The sequence below is a fragment of the Danio aesculapii genome, chromosome 16, assembly GCF_903798145.1.
Source record: "Danio aesculapii chromosome 16, fDanAes4.1, whole genome shotgun sequence".
Taxonomy (NCBI): Eukaryota; Metazoa; Chordata; class Actinopteri; order Cypriniformes; family Danionidae; genus Danio; species Danio aesculapii.
The window spans coordinates 44,496,084-44,515,304 of record NC_079450.1 but is presented as its reverse complement, the minus strand read 5'-3'; the positions used below and the strand labels follow the sequence as shown (position 1 = coordinate 44,515,304).

At 35.5% G+C, this 19,221-nt stretch overlaps 1 protein-coding gene across 1 annotated transcript in view; it reads right to left on the bottom strand.

Moving 5' to 3' along the window:
* adcy2a (adenylate cyclase 2a) overlaps positions 1 to 17,451 on the bottom strand; it is a 184,493-nt gene extending 167,042 nt beyond the window's left edge. The window contains exon 1 of the mRNA XM_056474969.1: positions 17,024 to 17,451. Coding sequence (XP_056330944.1) covers positions 17,024 to 17,416 — 393 coding nt within the window. The 5' untranslated portion in view covers positions 17,417 to 17,451. The remainder of the gene's footprint in view (positions 1 to 17,023) is intronic.
* Positions 17,452 to 19,221: the final 1,770 nt, after the last annotated feature.

Genomic DNA, 19,221 nt, shown 5'->3' with positions numbered 1-19,221 from the left:
CAAGCACATGTCTTAAACATAATTCCATTTTATAATTATGAATAGTTGTATTCTGATGTCATCTTTTTACTGTGAATTAACAAACAGGACATATTGAAAGTTTGTTCAAGTCCACCATAACGACTGTACAAAATTTAGCATTTTAAGCAACAGTAGACCTACACATAGGCCTAATATTATTATTGTTGTTGTTTTACCATATTGTCACTTTAGAATTATAAGGTTGTATCAGACATTTTTGTCAAAATTGAGTTATTGACATATTCTTATTAAATGACAACTTTTTGTTTACATTTTAAGATTGTTTTAAAAAAAACAAATGTTGCACACATACTGTTTGCTATATGGATTGCAAAAACTAGAAGCTCAATATCTCAAAATCATTCAGAACACAGATAGAACCTTATAAATCCAAGGTGACGATATGTTTGAGAATTAACAATAATAATAGCCTATTCATATTAACCTTTATTTTACATCTAAAGAATCGTGAGAAAGAATTAGGATCTGAAATAGCAAAAAAAATCATGATCCACATTTTAGCCAGAATCGTGCAGCCCTACCTGGAGCAGACAAGCAATTTTGCTGCTATAGTAATTCTGCCCATTGGAGTGTGCAACCTGTTAGGAGAGACAGAATAAATACATTTTTGCTCCATACTTGGAAAACCAACATGTTGCTCCCTGACAGGAAGTGCACACTGAAGCATAAATCCACTGTAGTCTTTTGGCAAAGCAGAGTGTATTTACCACAGGACTGACTGGTGAAAAGGTGACTAATGGAAACCGGTACTGGTGTTTGCGTGGATGGAGTCAGCAAGAAGAGACATTAGCTAATTGAATCTTTACATATGTGGTTCATGTTGTTGTGGTCTCGTCTTCTGTAACAGTTAGAACCACTGGAGACACCAATGTTTGTTGAACACTTTGACAGTCAGGAGCTGAAAATTTAAGGTAACAGATATAGCTTGAAGCGATAATGATCAGAACCATTTTTTAGCAAAGTGGATGTATGCATATTAGTGTGCTATTATATTATATTATATTATATTATATTATATTAACTGTAAAATACTAATTTCTTAAATTAATTCTCTCAAATCAAAAATTTCGTAAAATAAACAATATTAAACTAAATTTATTTCACATAAATAAGACATTAACAACTTAGAAAAATTGAATATAGCTTTTCATTTAATTTGTAGGGCTGTTTTGGAGCTGCTGTGAGCATCACAGTCTACAAAAGCTCCCAGTATGAATATTCTCACGAGTCTCCAGCTGCAGTGACGCTGTAGTTACGCTGATATACTGCTTACAAGCCGCTCACACTTGCTGTGTAAACTGACATGACTGCTGAGTGGTGAGAAAGCCTGGCATGACCGTAACACTGTAATATCTTTGTACATGAGCACCACTGCTATTTGTGCATAGTCACAGTGCTACAGCTTTTATACAGCAGTTAGACGACAAGTGTAAATAAAAAATAAACCAACCAGTGTCTCAAAAATTCTTGTGTGTGGAATTATTTTCTTCTGCAACAGATCTAAATCCAAAGTCTACTGCATTTATTACTTTCCAAAATCCATTGCTAATTTAAAAACTCCTTCTTTAAAACTTATATTTGAATTATTTCCTTGAATCACTGTAATGTCTTACTGATGAAATAGCAAAGGATCTTGCTCACAGATCAAGATTATAATGCCAGATGGCATAAGACATGAATCTACAAAGTTTTCTGTATTTCTCTGCTGCATCCAAGTATTCACCAGCATCAACTCCATAAAGCCAAAGCAAGCAAACACTAGATTGCTGTAGAGTATGACCAGTGTAAGATACTTATCAGCTGAAATATTAAATATATTAAATATAATATAACATATATGGTGACACAGTGGCTAGCACTGTTGCCTCATAGCAAGAAGGTCGCTGATTTGAGTCCTAACTGGGTCAGTTGGCATTTTTGTGTGGAGTAGGCTTGGGTGGTAATAGGGTAATATGGTATACCGCGGGATCTAAAAAAAGCATTGTATCAGTTTCAATACCGTTATGCCGTAACGCACTTATATAGGAGACAAGTATTCAATATTATTTATGTAATGTCTAAAAATGCGTATATATGCGTGATTGTCATCATGGGACGGTGTGGAGGAGAGAGAGAGGTGGGGTAAGATGGTGAGTCACGCACCAAGTGACCTGGTCTCGAAAAAGAACACAACCTCTGCAGTTTGGCAGTATTTCAGGTTTCGACTGAAGAGGTCTGTATTCCGCTGTACCGCAGGAGCCTCGGGACCCGACCAGATTTCTTGCTGTGCCGAATAAAACGCGGCAGCAGTCGGTAACTCTGGTGTAATTTGAATGGGAGTGGGGGGTCTAACAATATCGCTCCCAAGAAAGCGAGCATGCGTGCATCCATTTGGATGCTATTAATGTGTGTGTGTGTGTGTGTGCCATAGACTGTAAAATATATGGACGGAGTATCCGTGACGTCACCCATAGGTTTCTGAACACTGCAAAAGAAGCTACAAGTAGGCGCGGCCAACTGTCGCCATTTTGTTTGCGCGTCATCGCACCCACGACGGGATACCAAACAAGGGAAAAGAGGCGGAGAGTGAGCGGAGCTACAGACACCTGCTTGCACTTTGCTTAGACCTGGCAGACAGACTTTACTTTGGGAGAAACACTTAATACTCTATTACCTGCGACTCGTTTGTGTTCTGACCACATGTGCATGGCTGTACACTATATCAATAAAGTGTTTAGACTTTTAAAAACACTGTAGTAATACATTGAGCCACTAAGCATTGTTCTTATGACATTTTTCAACAGCAGGAAAACACGAAATACTTCCAAACACTTCAGATATAGTCTGTGTTAGTAAATGCAAGACTATTGATGAACTCCAGCATAACATTGTATGATAACGCTTCATATGACTGTTCTAGAGCCTACAGCTAATCAATCTGTCACATTCTGGAGTGCTTCACGGGTCTAAAGAAAAATATTAATGATAAATGATCTTAAATAAAACAAATACATTTATAGAGATGGTATATAAGTATATAACTTCACTCACATGGGAAACGGAGGCCACATGAATGGTTTGTGAGCACAATTAAGTGCACACAGCATCCCATATCATCTGATAATTGTATAGCTGTCACTCAAGTGGCCACGCCCTTAATTATGCAAACTTAATATAACCTAATATAAAGGAAATGGATGAGTTATAAAAAAAAATTCACCCCCCTCACAGTTGTCATAGAGGGTAATAATAGCTATATGAACCAAAATCGTTCTTTGTACCAGGCTGTAAACACCTTTTTTTCTGCTGTAAAGTTGGCCATTCTAACAGTGGGCTCAATTGAAATTTGCTCTATTATGGAGCCAGGACTAGCGGAATTTTGATGAATTGCAGTTTCAGTTACTTCCGTATTGGCTTCCCAAGAGAGAGCGGGAGGTTGCCGCTTGGTGTGTGTGTGTGTGTGTGTGTGTGTGACTGAGAGAGAGCATGATGCTGTGTGTCGCTTGTTTGGTGCTGTCTATGTGTGTGAATGAGAGAGAGAGAGCGTGATGCTGTGCGTCGCTGGTTTGGTGCTGTGTGTGTGTGTGTGTGTGTGTGTGTGTGTGTGTGCGTGTGTGTGTGTGTGTGTGTGTGTTTATACAGACAGCTTGTTATAGGCTGTCTGGACTGTGTAAAATTTAGTCCCACGCAGATCTCTAATACGAACAAGACAAACAGGTGACCGCGAACCTAAGGTCGCATTTACGGTATTCAGTTTCTGAATGGTTTAGGCACAAGCCAACAGTTTGGTGACGCTGTCTGAACCTTACATTATAATTTTTATACTATGCACGGTAATACCGTATACCGAGGTAAAATAGGGAGGAGGTTTGACAGTATCAAAATTTGGATACCACCCAAGCCTAGTGTGGAGTTTATATGTTCTCCTCGTGTTCGCACGGGTTTCCTCTGAGTTTCCCCCACAGTCCAAAGACATGCGCTATATAGGTGAATTGAATAATCTAAATTGGCTGTAGTGTATGTGTGTGAATGAGTGTGTATGGATGTTTCTTAGTACTTTTTCAGCTGGAAGGGCATCCACTGTGTAAAACATATGCTGGATAAGTTGGCAGTTCATATATAAACATGGTATACCAATTTTGCTAAGTTTTCATACCAAGTTTTAGTAAGTTAAGAGAGGGGAACACATACTGGTTTGTATCTGTTTATTCACTACCCCCAACTACAGCTATAAAAATCAACTAAAGCAGTGGTTCCCAAATGGGGGTCGAGAACAACCATATTGTATCCATAACCTACTTAAGAACAAACTAGTAGTTTATGGTAACATTGTTAACATGTTAATAATAAACATTAAAAAACAGCATGCAAAAAAAAAAAAGCCATCAGCCTTTCTATTTTATTTTTTTTTGCACGTTTTATTAAAGACACAACAATAGCATAAGATGCAGCACATTGATTTTATGGCACCAGGTTAGACACTCTGAAACCTTTACGGCACTCATGTACATAAAAAAAAATACAAGCCACAACTGAACATGGAGGATAGTCTCCAAGTACAGTTCTCCAAAATTAACCGATGAATAGACCTGGGCCTATTGGTATGTGCGTGCAGTTGTGAGCAAGGTTTATATATTCATTACCACTTCAGAAAATATTGGAGGTCACTGGCATTGTTATTTTGGGGGTCGCCCAGATGTGGCCCAGATCAGTTAGTGTTCCCCGGCCCAGAATTGGCCCACATCCTTTTAGCCAGAACTGAACCTATGTAGTGCCACAACTCCACCAAGCTTGAGCCAAGTAATACATGTTTATGTGGAAAATAAAAAAAAAATTTATTTAATTTTAAAAAAATTAATTTTAAAATTTTATTTAATTATTTATTCTAGTGATTTTAATGATGAATTTTTAGATTCATTACTCCAGTCTTCAGATTCACATGAACCTTCAGCAATAACTGTAATATTAATTATATTATTATTACTATTATTGTTCTTCTTCTTAATATTATTATTATAAATGTTAATAGTAATAAAAGCAGTAATGACTGGAGTAATAATTTCATTTGAAACTACATACACTAAGAAAGCAGTTATTTACTATTTTAATAAATATTTAAAAATGTAAGAATTTATAATTTTTTTTTTAATGCCGACTTGATAAACAGAATCATTTTCTTTAAAAAAAAACTGACCCCAAACATTTGACCGGTAGTGTACAGTATATGAATATACAGTGTTGGGTAAGTTACTTTAAAAAAGAAATAGATTACCATGGTAAAAAGTAAATAGATTAGTAACGGATTACTTCATGTAAAAAGAAAGCAGATTACTAATTACTTTACTTTGAAATTACTTGTAAAATATATCTATAAAAATATAAAATAAGCTGCAGCTCTTTCCGTAATTTAATTTTCACTGAAAAACATTACAGTGGGTTGATCACAGCAGCTTGACATATTCAAAACATAAAGGGGTTCACCCAAAACTTAAAATTCTGTCATTATTCTCTTCTTCCAAACCTGTTAGTCTTTTTTGGTTTTGTTTTTTGGAACACAAAAGAAGACATTTAGAAGAAAACTGAATACCTGTAACCACTGACATCCATAGTATGAAAAAGCACTGCAGTGTTTGGGTGTTCAGAGTTTGTCTGAGGTAATTAGACTACAGAAATGTATATTCCATACAAAGCCTAAAGCTGATCTGTCAGTTCTTGCTGCGTAACTCGAGGTTGTCAGCTGGGTGAACTTGGGAAATGTGAGCAGGCACAATATGCAATCCCAATGCGATCCTGCGCGCAAAAGATGAGATATGTGAATGGCATAAGCAGCTAGACTTCTCTTCATATTCAGAAAACACCTTCACTCCCAATTCTGCACAAAAGTTCAATTTAGCTTGTTTAGGCTGAGTTGGGCCGCCCTGTTTCTTGGTGCCAGTGTCCTCCTTGGTGATGAGTATTGTCCTACAATGCTTTCTGTTCAAGTGCTTGAACAAGTTGCTGGTGGAGTTAAAAGCAGTGGAAAGTTCTTTAGAGACTGGACATACTGTAGACTGAATTCCACAGAAATATTTATGTTTTAAACTCATTGAGGGGAGTAAGGGGATTCTGTCTGACAGCACCTGCAGTGAAGAAGAATTGAAATAATATGATCAGCAATACAACCTGGATATGTATATATATATATATATATATATATATATATATATATATATATATATATATATATATATATATATATATATATATATATATATTATTCAAACAATTGCAATAAATTGTCAATGATTCTCCCAGTTAAGTTTAAAATCAGTTTAAAATTTTCTGCAAATCTAAAGTGTTCCAGTTTTGTGAACATTAACCCCAGCACTAGTTACTAGGTCATTATCTTGTGGCTTGCACTTGACTTAATTTTTCATTTTCCCCATTTTCTTAAACACTTGTGGCATTGCCTTAGTGTTTCGCATTAGCATTGTTATAGCTGAATGTGTAATAAAGTTCACATAGTTTATGAGTTACTTTCCACAGCTAAACACAAAAGATGATATTTTGAAGAATGCTGTAAACCTATAACCATTGACTTACATAGTAAGAAAAACAAATAATACTGAAGTCAGTTGTTACAGACTGTAAGCCGCTTTCTTCAAAATATATTATTTTGTGTTCAACAGAAGAAAGAAATTAAACAAATGAAGAAAGAGTAATTGATGACAACTAAATTTTTGTGTGAACTCTCCTTTTAACTGTTAAAACGATCAAAATAGAGCTAACATAGGTTAATCTTTGAAAACCAAACTACTTAAACATGCAATAATATTATCTTTACATTTATATTTGAGCAGCTTAATAACTTATAAACTTTTCACTCTTATTTCTTTAGGATTGATACTGTAATTATGTTTGCTTTAAATTTATTGTATAAATATAAATGAACGTACTGTGGTTGAAGTAACGGTTGCAGAGATTACATTGTGCCATTATCACATCGCTATGATTAAGTGCTGTCATTTTTGTTGTCCAGTGTGTTATTGATAAGAGTAAAGGTCTCTTCTTCTTTTGAACTGAACCCAGAAGAGCTGAAAACTGTCTCCATTACAGCACCATGCTGGTCAAACCGGGTTATTGAAGTCAGTTACATTACATATCAAATGACCCTTAGACAACAAAGATTTGTCGATTTATAATTGTTTGTTGTTGAGTTTCAGCTCTATATTGAACAGAAACGTTATACCCATATTGTAAGTCCATTTTACAATTATAAGACACTTTTTTCTATTGGCTTCCACTATCATGTTAGGCCTAATGGGACAGCTTTTATTTTAAACCTTACTTAACCACACTGTAACGTGACTGAGCATTTACACAAATTGCTATGTATCTATAATAAATAAACAAACCGTATTTTGTGGTCAATGGAAATTGGCAATAACTGTTGGAGCGCTAATGTTACATTTAAGTAAAATCACTTTGAAAGCCAAATTATCACTTACCTGAAGCAAACGACAGGCGGGAAGAATGTTAAGCTTGCAGGGTAGACTTGGCAACTGAGGTGTGGTGTGGCAGATGTCTGCTAACGTTACACCTGTGTTCAGTTTCACTTGTTTTCCAAATGCAATCTTTAAGTCAGCCAGAAGTTGATGTTTACCGATGTCAGCCATAGCTGAGCCTTACTAGGCTCTTATGTGTTTTTTGTTATCTGGCCCACATACTGCAAAAGGAGCTGTGAACCAGAAGAACATTCCCACCTTTTCTGAATGTATGGCATAACATATATGGTAATAATCTGGCCCATATCTGTTTAGCCATGCCATACCTCAACCACATGTGCCAGCTCTCACCCACAGTTGGCCCAAATGTTCTTGCTATTTGGGATGAGATGATATTGTCTCTTTAAATCGCTGTGGTAATTCACACTATGCAACATTATGTAAATGATCCAGAAAAGGGGGTCACACATTACATGACATGACTAAAAGTCAGTCACCAAACTATTTCTTCCAGCCCCCAAATTACAGCAAATGAAATGTTGAAAGGTGGAGCTGTCAGAAAAAGCTGATCAATATTGGCTGCTTGTATGAAGACGACATCATCACTTACAGGATTTGAAATCTCTCCAATCTCTCCTATTTTAGGATTTGAAATTGACGAGCATTTGAAACTATCGTCAATCAACTGATTTGTTAGCGGATCGATTGCTCATCTGCACACTACAGCTGATCGATATGGCTATAATATCCTCTTGTGCCCATGTAAATGCAAGGTGAAGCAAGTGCACCAATGACCATTCTGGCCAATCACAGACATTTCTGTTAAGTGTGTGAAGACAATGACCAGACACCTCATGAATTGTTCTCTGATTAACTGTAGTGCATCACTACATCTGACCCCATGTGACTGGTCTAGAACATTTAGCAAAGATATTGGATTTTCATTTGCGAGGTGTCACCGATGCACGACTGTGCCTCTTTGATGCATCATTCAGTAATTCACAAATAAAGACTGCTGAGCGCCAACCAAAAGCCAATCTGTCGGAAAGCTTCCCATGAAAATCAGACTCGAATTTTGCTTAAAATCCTGTAGTGTGAACTAGACACAAGTTTCGAGCTGGGGCAATTTAAGGATTTCATCCTTAGGTGCTGTTTACACCAGTACATGTTCATGTTGAATCGCATACATTTTTCTGTGGATATGCCTGCCATTCACACTACTCTGGCATCTTTGACCTGTGAAAACAAAGTGTTTTGAAAATGCTAAAGATCAAATTTTAGCTTTGCTAGTGTTTCATATTTACATAGACAGACTGTAACACAAACTTTCGAAAAGGGAGTTTAAATCAGTCATTAACTAAAGCATTTTAAAATTGAATGCTAGTGTAAATGGTAAGTACTTCAAGAGCCCCTATTATACATTAAAAATGGTCATATTTTGGTTTCATATTTTTTAGGTATTTCAGATTTATCTCCCGCCACCCTCCCGTTTTGTTATTTATCCTAGAAAACTGCCGTAAATTCAACCATTTACATCATCAGCATTTTGGTAAGGTCTGTAAAACCCCCAGGTCACCAACATTGGTACAGGATCCGATCACAGCGGCAGCCCTAAACATGCTTCATACTAGTTACTACAAATAGCAGTTACCGGGTACTGTCACAGTTCTCAACATTGTTATTCAGATATCTCACCCCCAAACATAACCCCCACGGTCTCCCGGATTTTCAGGGACAAATGTTGGCAGGTTTGTGTGTGAGCCCCATGCAGGAGTGCATTAAAGCAATGCAGTTAAACATCAGCATATTGCTCTAGTCCTAACCATTAGTAAAAAAACTGACACACATTCAGCATTAATGCACACAGTGGCAAAAGCCACACTATTTTGAAACTTGACCACTGCACATGTGTAGGAAAAGTTGATGGTGGCCATAGGAATGACAAACGGCAGTGGAACGCGAGTTCACAAACACATTTAAATCTGTAAACAAAGCGGCACGTGTTGCGTTTTCAATGTGGCTTTAGACGAAAATATAAAGAGTTAACCAGATACATTATAAGTGGTTACAAGTAACAAAACACAATTAAATACATAATTTGCAAGCTAGAGAAAACATGGAGGCAAACATTTTAATCACACTTACTTACGCTTGTGAAATAGACGAAGAAACCTGTCCATGAACTGTGTACTGTAAAGTTCCTGTCAAGCTTTGCAATGTCCCATACATCAATAGTCTTTTCTGATCCTTCCTTTAAAAAACGGCCGACAAATTCTCCGTTGTAAGCATGTAGATTGCTGAAGCACTCATCAGAAAAATGATGGGAACGCAGCACAAGGCCGGGGCTATAATGCTAAGGTATTTTTGCAAAAATAAACCTCAACCACTCACTCTTCACAGTTTCATCTTAGGGAAAATAACACTTATTTTCCCTCGCACTTCCAATAATATCCAGCTGAGCATAACGGGGCGGGGCTGGGGGAGTTTAAATTTTCCAGGGTTTGCACACGCACAAATGGGCGGGGCTTAATTATGTATTTACATCACACCTGCACGGCTAAAGACTCATTATCAAGATGATTCATTTGAACCACTCTGAGTCGACTCTTTTGTAGAATCAATAGTTTTAAACATGGCGCACTTTCAGATGTAAGCCTTAGCTGGATATTTCATTTCACTTAGAGCTGTGTTACACACTATATGGAAGGTCATTTTTAAAAACTCATAATAGGGGCTCTTTAACCTTTGCCACTGTGGCATGTGTAACTTCATATTCAATATATAACATTATAATCTTGTAGACAAAAACAAACAACAGCAACAAATCATGTTAATTTTAAAACAAAAGTGTTAAGTCGAAGGCACTTATTGTCAATCTAAAGGTTAACATTTACAATTATTCATAGTGGCTCCCTGATGCCTGCAAATGAGATATAATGAGATATGATGTCTCTAAAATGTAAACACTGTTGTTACGTGTGCTTTGGCATGCATTAATTCCTGAATTATATTTGTTTTTTGGTGTCCATTTTATTTTAAAAGATACTTTAATTCATCTTGAATATATATATATATATATATATATATATATATATATATATATATATATATATATATATATATATATATATATATATATATACAGTTTTTATCATAATTAAATATCATAATAAATCACTATTATTTTAGTCGTGGTGATAATAATACTTTTCATGTTCCCTTCAGATGATTTGGTGGTAGGGTTGGGTACCGAAACCCGGTGCCATTATAGGACCGGTACCTTTGTAACCGCTACGTACCGGATCGAATCAGCATACAAAATTCAGTGCCTAATTTCGGTGCCACTGGTGCTGCGACAAGGACGTAAGAAGCATCAAGGGGTGCACCAAAAGCACACATAGGTACGTATTGTCACACCATCTCTAAACATTTAATTCTAAACAACTTTGAGGAATACAGATAGGCAATGTCAGGCGTTTGTTCTTTTTGCTTAGGGAACGGACGCGCGCAACGCACGCAGTAGAGTGCATTCGGTGAGCGAGAGCGACTCTCTTCAGATCAACATGCATGATCGTGATTCGATTCATCAAATTTGCTTAAACTAAGCGTTTTAAAGCACATTTTTCAAGCAAGAATTCTGACACAGCAACGTGAAGCAGATGCTTTACAAGTGTAAGGGGGAAACGCATCAAACTTAATGACTCATTTGAGGGCTCATGGAATCAACTTAAAGGCAGAGGAATGCACTGTCTCTGAAAGTTTGCGACATCATCTGGCACTTTCAATGAGTACATACATGGACACCAATGCTCCGATTTTAAAGGGCACATAGGTTATCCCTTTTTTCATATTTAATATAAGTCTTTTGTGTCCCCAGAATGTGTCTGTGAAGTTTCAGCTCAAAACACCCATCAGATTATTTATTATAGCTGTTTGAAGTGTCTATATTATAGCTGGAAAAAAGGTTTTGCTGTTTTTTTTGTACTGGCCCTTTAAGGCTAGTCCTCCCCGCCCACCGTTCCCACGTGCCTGTCAGCCATTGCCGCCCTCGGCTGCCTCAGGAAGCAGATCTCATGTAACGTGTGTGAGAAATACTACAGTAAGAACTTTAACAATCATTTTTTTGTGGATTTGCAACAATGAGTCACACACAATGTCATTACAAAGTTCATGCACACACACAGCAAGGACACAAACACATAGCGCAGACACATACACACACAAACGTAGCGCAGACATACACACACACACATAGCTTAGACACGCAGACACACACACACACAGAGAGAGAGAGAGAGTGCGTTAAGCTTTGCACTCGTTTTGCAAGCATATGTGTCATGATACTGGTAATATCCACTGCTGTATGGATATCTCTTATATTAATGTACAAAATAAACCTGAGTTAACGTCCACAAACCGCGATTGAAGCATCTTCCTTTATAATTGTTCTGACACGCAGCTGTGCTGATTAAGTGCATCTGAAGTGAATCGCTGTAATTCATTACACACGTGCACTGTTTTAAAACATTTTAAATTTGTGAAACTCACTCTTGATCACATTTGATGATGATTGATGATCCTAGCGAACTGAACACACCTTTTATTCCCGGCTGCTTTGCGCTCGTCCTCTATTGATGATATGATTATACACGTGACTACCGGACATGTTAATGCCAGCAGCTGTCAATCAATTTTGGTGGGCAGGGGGACCGCACTCCTAGGTAAAGTTGCGGTCGATCTGAAAACCGCTCCAATTGGTCCACCGTTTTTATGTTGTTAAATTTGAAAAAAAAAAGGACTTGGTGTGTTCATTTCACCCCAATATGTCAGTTTATATACTATACTTACACACATTTCTGTCCAAACAGCTTAAAATGTAGATTTTTCACCATAGGTGCCCTTTAATATGATTAAGACAATTCTCTGATTAAGCATCTAGACTACCATGTAAACAGTGATTTTTGATTACCTTAAAGGACCACAGACACCTGCGTCGCAAAATGTGGAGGTTTTTTCCTTCCATTCAACGTGTGGTATCAAATTCCATTAAAAGACAACTCTTCCACCAGTCCTTCATTAATGCTCGTTAGTCTATGTACTATAGCATGTAAAACGGGATCATGAAAGGAACATTCAAAAAGCAACTCATGTAAACACCTGAATCATATTATTGTCTTATTCAGATTAAGGCAAATCATTAGATTACTGATAACCATGTCAACATAGTCACAACCCTAGGAGTTCAGTATTTTGATGACAGCCTCACAGGTTAGTAGTAAGCTAAAGTAATTTCATAACGCAAATCTTAAATTCATGCTAACCAACAAATTATCAAAGGAAATATATTAATGCAATTCAAATATATGAAATATGAATTGATATTTACTTTAAACTTTAATTATATTGTTCTATTAAAATTATTTTTTAAAAGATTTTGTCAAGTAAAAGATTTTTCTAGAGTCATCCACCATAATTTTGTGGCTCAAAAGTATAGGTTCAGGCACCGTTTTGGCACCGGTACCGTTTTTAAAGTATCGAAATAACCCCAAATGATACCCAACCCTAGTTTGTGGACATAAAAAACTCATACCAGCAATACACCTGAATGGAATTGAGCTCTATTCAACCTCTAATAACCTCCTATTGTTTTATAGTTTGAAAAGGGCATCTGTGAAAAGGTTGTCCTCTTAGCATTATAAATATCATAAGTAAAATAAGCAACAAGCAACCTGATTAAAAAAAAAAAAAAAAGTAAACATAAACTAAACTATTCCAGTACTTCAATAAATTTACACAGCTAAAATAAATGGTATGACGATGGTCGGACACATGCCTTAGAGGTACATGCCCTTTTTTTCATGTTTTTTTTTTTTTTTTTGCTTCAATAAATCTGTACTATTTGTCTGTCCATTTTACAAATATATTTAGTGAATTAATGTTTTTAAAAAACAGTATGTGATTAAATTGTGTTGGCGCTGCTCAAACTTTCATAACTATGCCCCGTCTCGATTGACTGCCCATATAGCTACAACTAAATTTGTAATCTGCTGAGGAAAACATATATGGTGCTGTTTTAATGATGGACAATTTGCAGGTTAGCGCTCATTCACTGAGCAAAAGCACTTGAGTTTGACACACAAAAAAGGGAAATATAGCCTATTTATATGAAATTTGATTCATGAGGATCTTCTGATACCATAAATGTATTTTATTAACATTAAATCCTAGTATATGGTCACAGGATGATGAATCTTCATTATATTAATATGCATGTATTTGTTATAGTTTATAATTTTTGAATTGATATCAATCTGTTTTCTATATTTTCTACTCATCTACACAGATATAAACATAGTAAATATGGTTTTGCTACAGTACTATTGTAGTAACTAAAAACTTTACAGAATCAGGTCACAGTGAAATTTATTTTATGCAGAATGAATAATATCTGGTCTAATGAAAAAATTTCACTGGAACTGTACTTTTATGAATATTTTATAAAATCGATAGATTTTTATAGATTTCAAGAAGAAATGCTGTATATTTAAATATAATAACTGTTAATAATGGTTGATAAATATAAAGCTTTTTGGGCAATTGTTTTGTGCTATTTAGATGTACACGGCCCTGCATCTGCCACAACTTTGCTTTCTCTTTAAATTAATCTCCAGTTTTGCCCCCAAATCCAGCAATGAAGTCATCATATCCAGAAGACATAACCACTAATAGCATGGGAAAACTGCCAAACAGTCATGCATAATTGATGTTGACCGGTTTTCAGAAACACATAAGAATTAGAAACCCTGATTAAAATTGCAGAAAACTTCTGTCAAGGTGGATGTAGGTGAGTCTGTCCCCATTACAACATCAAGATGTTATGTTAGCTTTGTCCTATCTTTTGTATCACAGCGGCCAAAGAACAAGCCTGCAATTGCCATATCACATAACCATGATCTTAAACTAAATGCCACAAAACATGCAAGGGGACATTAGCCCTGCAGACACTGAGGGAGCAAACTATTACTGTTTCAGAATACAATCATTAAAAAAAATGCTGTGAGAGTGCAATTGTGCTCTATAGCTTTTCTTTCTATCTTTTACTTTCCTTTCTTTCTTCCTTTCTTCAGAATCAGTGAGCTTTGCACAACTATGGTAGTCACAGAGAGCAACCATGAGGCAGCCTCAACAGCCATTGTGATGTGGGATTTAGGTCAAGCAGTCAAAGGACAACAGACAAAGAGTGTGTATCTACACAGTGGTTGATTTCACATTATGAAATGTTGCTTACTAATTCAGAGCTTAGAGCTTATTTACGCAGGTTAAATATATACCAATTATATTTTCTTCTGAGAAATATTTATATTTTAAGTATGAAAAATGTGATCCTAAATTAAAATGTAAACGCAGACTCAAATGTTGACCGCATGGCAGCACTCTGCTCATATATCCACCATATGAATTCAGCTTTTTATACAAATGGTAGAGTTGCTTTTAAAAATCTTTAAATTAATCAGCGATGGTATTATTAGTACGAAATCCAAAATTATTAACCCCCCTGAATTATTAGCCACCCTGTTTATTTTTTTCTCCAATTTCTGTTTAACAAAGGGAAGATTCTTTCAACACATTTTTAAACATAATAGTTTTACTAACTCATTTCTAATAACAAATTAATTTTATCTTTGATGACAGTAAATAATATTTGAAGTCACTTCAATACAGCTTAAAGTGACATTTAAAGGTTTAACTAGGTTAATTAGGTTAACTAGGCAGGTTAGTGTAATTAGGCAAGTTATTGTATAACAATGTTTTGTTCTGTAGACTATCGAAAAAAATTGCTTAAAGGGGCTAATAATTGTCCCAAAAATGTTTTTTTTTTTTCTTTAAACTGCTTTTATTCTAGCTGAAATAAAACAAATAATACTTTCTCCAGAAGAAAAAAATATTATCAGACATACTGTGAACATTTCCATGCTCTGTAAAACATAATTTGGAAAATATTTAAAAAAAGAAAAAAATTCAAAAGGGGCTAATAATTCTGATTTCAACTGTATATATATATATATATATATATATATATATATATATATATATATATATATATATATATATATATAGTTGAAGTCAGAATTATTAGCCCCCCTGTTGATTTTTTTCACAATTTCTGTTTAACAGAGAAAAAAAAAATTCAACACATTTCTAAACATAGTAGTTTTAATAACTCACTTCTAATAACTGATTTATTTTATATTTGCCATAATGACAGTAAATAATATTTTTCTAGATATTTTTTAAGACACTTTAAAGTGACATTTAACTAGGTTAATTAGATTAAAAAGGCATGTTAGGGTAATTAGGTAAGTTATTGTATAGAGATGATTTATTCTGTAGACTATTGGAAAAAAATATAGTTTAAAGGGGCTTATAATTTTGATCTTAAAATGGTGTTTATAAAATTAAAAACTGCTTTTATTCTAGTAAAAATGAAACAAATATCAGACATTATCAGACATACTGTGAAAGTTTCCTTGCTGTTAAACAATATTTGGGAAATATAAAAAAGAAAAAGAAATTCAAAAGGGGGCTAATAATTCTGACTTCAACTAATATATATATATATATATATATATATATATATATATATATATATATATATATATATATATATATATATATATATATATTAGTTTAGTATATTTATTTATATATATATATATATATATATATATATATATATATATATATATATATATATATATATATATATATATATATTGAGTGTGTGTTTATGTAATAAACATGAACAAGTGCTAGTTTCTTTTGAAGCTGGAATAAAAGTGCTACATTCTTTTGAAGCTGGTAATAGTTATCACATTATTATTATTTGCATTATGTAGAATCATACAAAAAATATGTTTCATTTCACAGAAATGTCCATTTTGGTCCAACTGACCTACACTAAATACTAGCTAAAAATGCAAACAGCTGTACTGTTGACAGGTTAATAGTTTCGACTTAAGTTGCTCCACCTAATTACCCATGGTTATGTCTGTTGATTTTCCAAACATGGTCACTTTCCATCCAGATGTTGATTATTCCCTGCTGCTGCTTTATGACTTTTACATGAATCATTGAATTTGTGCTTTAAAGAGAGACATTACATACTGCATAAGATAAACAGAGGCATATGGTTGCCGCAATCAGTACATACTGATTGGCTGAAACTCTATACAAAGTATAATGCTTTTGAGAACCAAAAAAGAAAAAACACAAGAAATTCACAAACAAACAAACAAACAAACAAAAACACCAAGAATAAATCCCACTAAACTTGTATCGGGATTAACTGTTTTACAAACCCTTTAAATATAAGCAATGTATAACTCTACACCTTTTCCAGTGTCACTTGCTCAGTACAGTAGCAACAAAGCTCTCTCCTAAATCCAACTCAAATAATGTTTCCCATTTCTCTCTGCCTTTTTACCCAGTCACCTTCCCCCCAGTCTCCAAACACTCACCAGCCCAGAGGCGAAGAAAACAGCCAACAGAGCTAGGCAGGCACCCATCACAATGAGGAGCAGAAAAACAATAAGTGGGTGCTGCTGGCTCATACGATGGTACGAGTCATACAGCCAGTCTGGGGACCTCTGTCTTCGGCCACTCACACCTCCTCCTCCTCCTCCTTTTACATTTCCTCCAGTCTTAGAGCTTCTCTCAAGCAAGTAGCTCCTCTTACGGATGGCCTCCCTCCACATGGAGCTAGTGTTGTGTTCCTCTCTGTCGTATAGTGGTTGGGGTTTGTGAGGGTCGTGCTCCTCCTCACACAGGTCCTTCAGATGGACAACTGACTCTCTGGCTGTGGTGCACGGCCGATACACCGGCAGGATGGCTTCCACTGTGGAGCGCAGCATCGCTCAGGCAACATGTTGAACTGCAGACTGGCAGAGTGAGAGTGAAAGGAGGCAATGTGTGTGTGTGCAAGTAGGTATGTGGAAGGGATAGAGAGAGAAAGAGAGAGAGAGGGGACAGAGGAGAGGGAGGGGCTGGATTGAGGCACGAAAGGAGAAAACAAATTTGAGTGAGAAAGACAGAGAGAAATGCCAGACAGAAAGGGACAGAGGGATGGAAGAAAAGAGTTTCCTATAAATATAATGTCCCTGGTTTTGTTGTAAAAACACATTAATGGAAAATAATCTACTAATATGGTTATTTACTAATTGGTTTACTCAAATTGTTTTAACCATGTATTATTTACTTTTTTCTGTGAAACACAAAATGAGAATGTAAAAATCTGTTTTCTATACAAAGAAATGGTTTGTAATATGTGCTATACAAGCACCAAAAAAGTATTATAAAAATTGTCTATTTTTCCTTTGTGCTGGAGCTTTCAAATAGCATTTAAGTGTTTGTGCTATTCCTCGATGCACCTTGATGCACACTTATCCTGAATGTTTACGAACATGGTAATTCGTCTATTGCCATATGTCAGGCATCTATGTGGGACAGACTAAAACGTGTCAATGATGTCTTCACGTCTGAAGACAGCATTTTTAACTAAGCAACTGAGATTTAAATGAGAGGTCTGTGTTCCCATGAGACTCAATTATAGTTCTTGCAGCACAGGATTAAATATGTGTTTATTAAATATGAAACCAGGAATGGTTCAGTCCCAACAAAACATTGCAAAATGTGTTTTTCAATGGAAACTGTGATGCATTGAGCACCCTGTTCTGATGACATAAGCATTGCCAATGAGGCAGATGAGATGTCCATTCTTTGTGTTCTTTTTAAATAACTTTATGAGTTTTATAGAATCAGTAAAAAATTTGTTTAATACTACCATATTATTGACCATATCATTCTAATTGTAAGTATCAGGCTTTTAATTATAACAGATCATTGTTGATTTACAATGATGTTGTAATATTCCCCATTATATAATCAGAGGAGTACAGAAAGATTTATGAAAGTATAACTCCACAATACATTAGTAAAATATCAAAACTACTACAATACTAAAATATCCAAAATACATAATTTTAAAAATGTTGTAGATCTGATTGTGACAGGATGCCTGTTGAAGATAGCTATTTTCTTTTTTTTTTCTGAACTTGAGTAAGCCTATTACAGATGAGAATGCATTAGTGGATGTTTTGAGAGCTACAATTGCTTGATTTGGATCTGGTGTGCAAACCTATAATGACCTAGTACATGGTATTTAATCAGGTTTTGTAAGGAAAAATCTTAGGGGAACTACACCATTTCCATCTCTGCAAGCCAAGTGGCTTGTTTGGAACAATATTTTGTGGCTGGTTTCTACCTCAAGTAAGGGGAGGGCAGTTGTTTCACTATTGGGAATCCTCACACCTTAAATGTGCAGCATATATTGCTTAGGAAATAATTGCTTTCTCTCAAACCCTCTCATTTGCCCACATTCAGCAGAGTTGGCAGGGTGTTCCATAATACAGAGATGTGGATGTTTATATTGGTATGTTTTTGAATGTACATTTATCATTCTTATTTCTGCATGTCTTTTTCTTTTTAGGGGTGCAGCAAAACAGCTGTGCAACTTGGTGCCTATTTGTTAGAGATACCTTCGCTAAGTGAGTTTTTGGTTCTGGTAAGTGGTATAATTATGGAAGAATAACTTCATGAACTTAGGCAAATGGTCTCATAGTTGTGAGCTGACAATGAACAGCTTTGTCAGATCCGTACT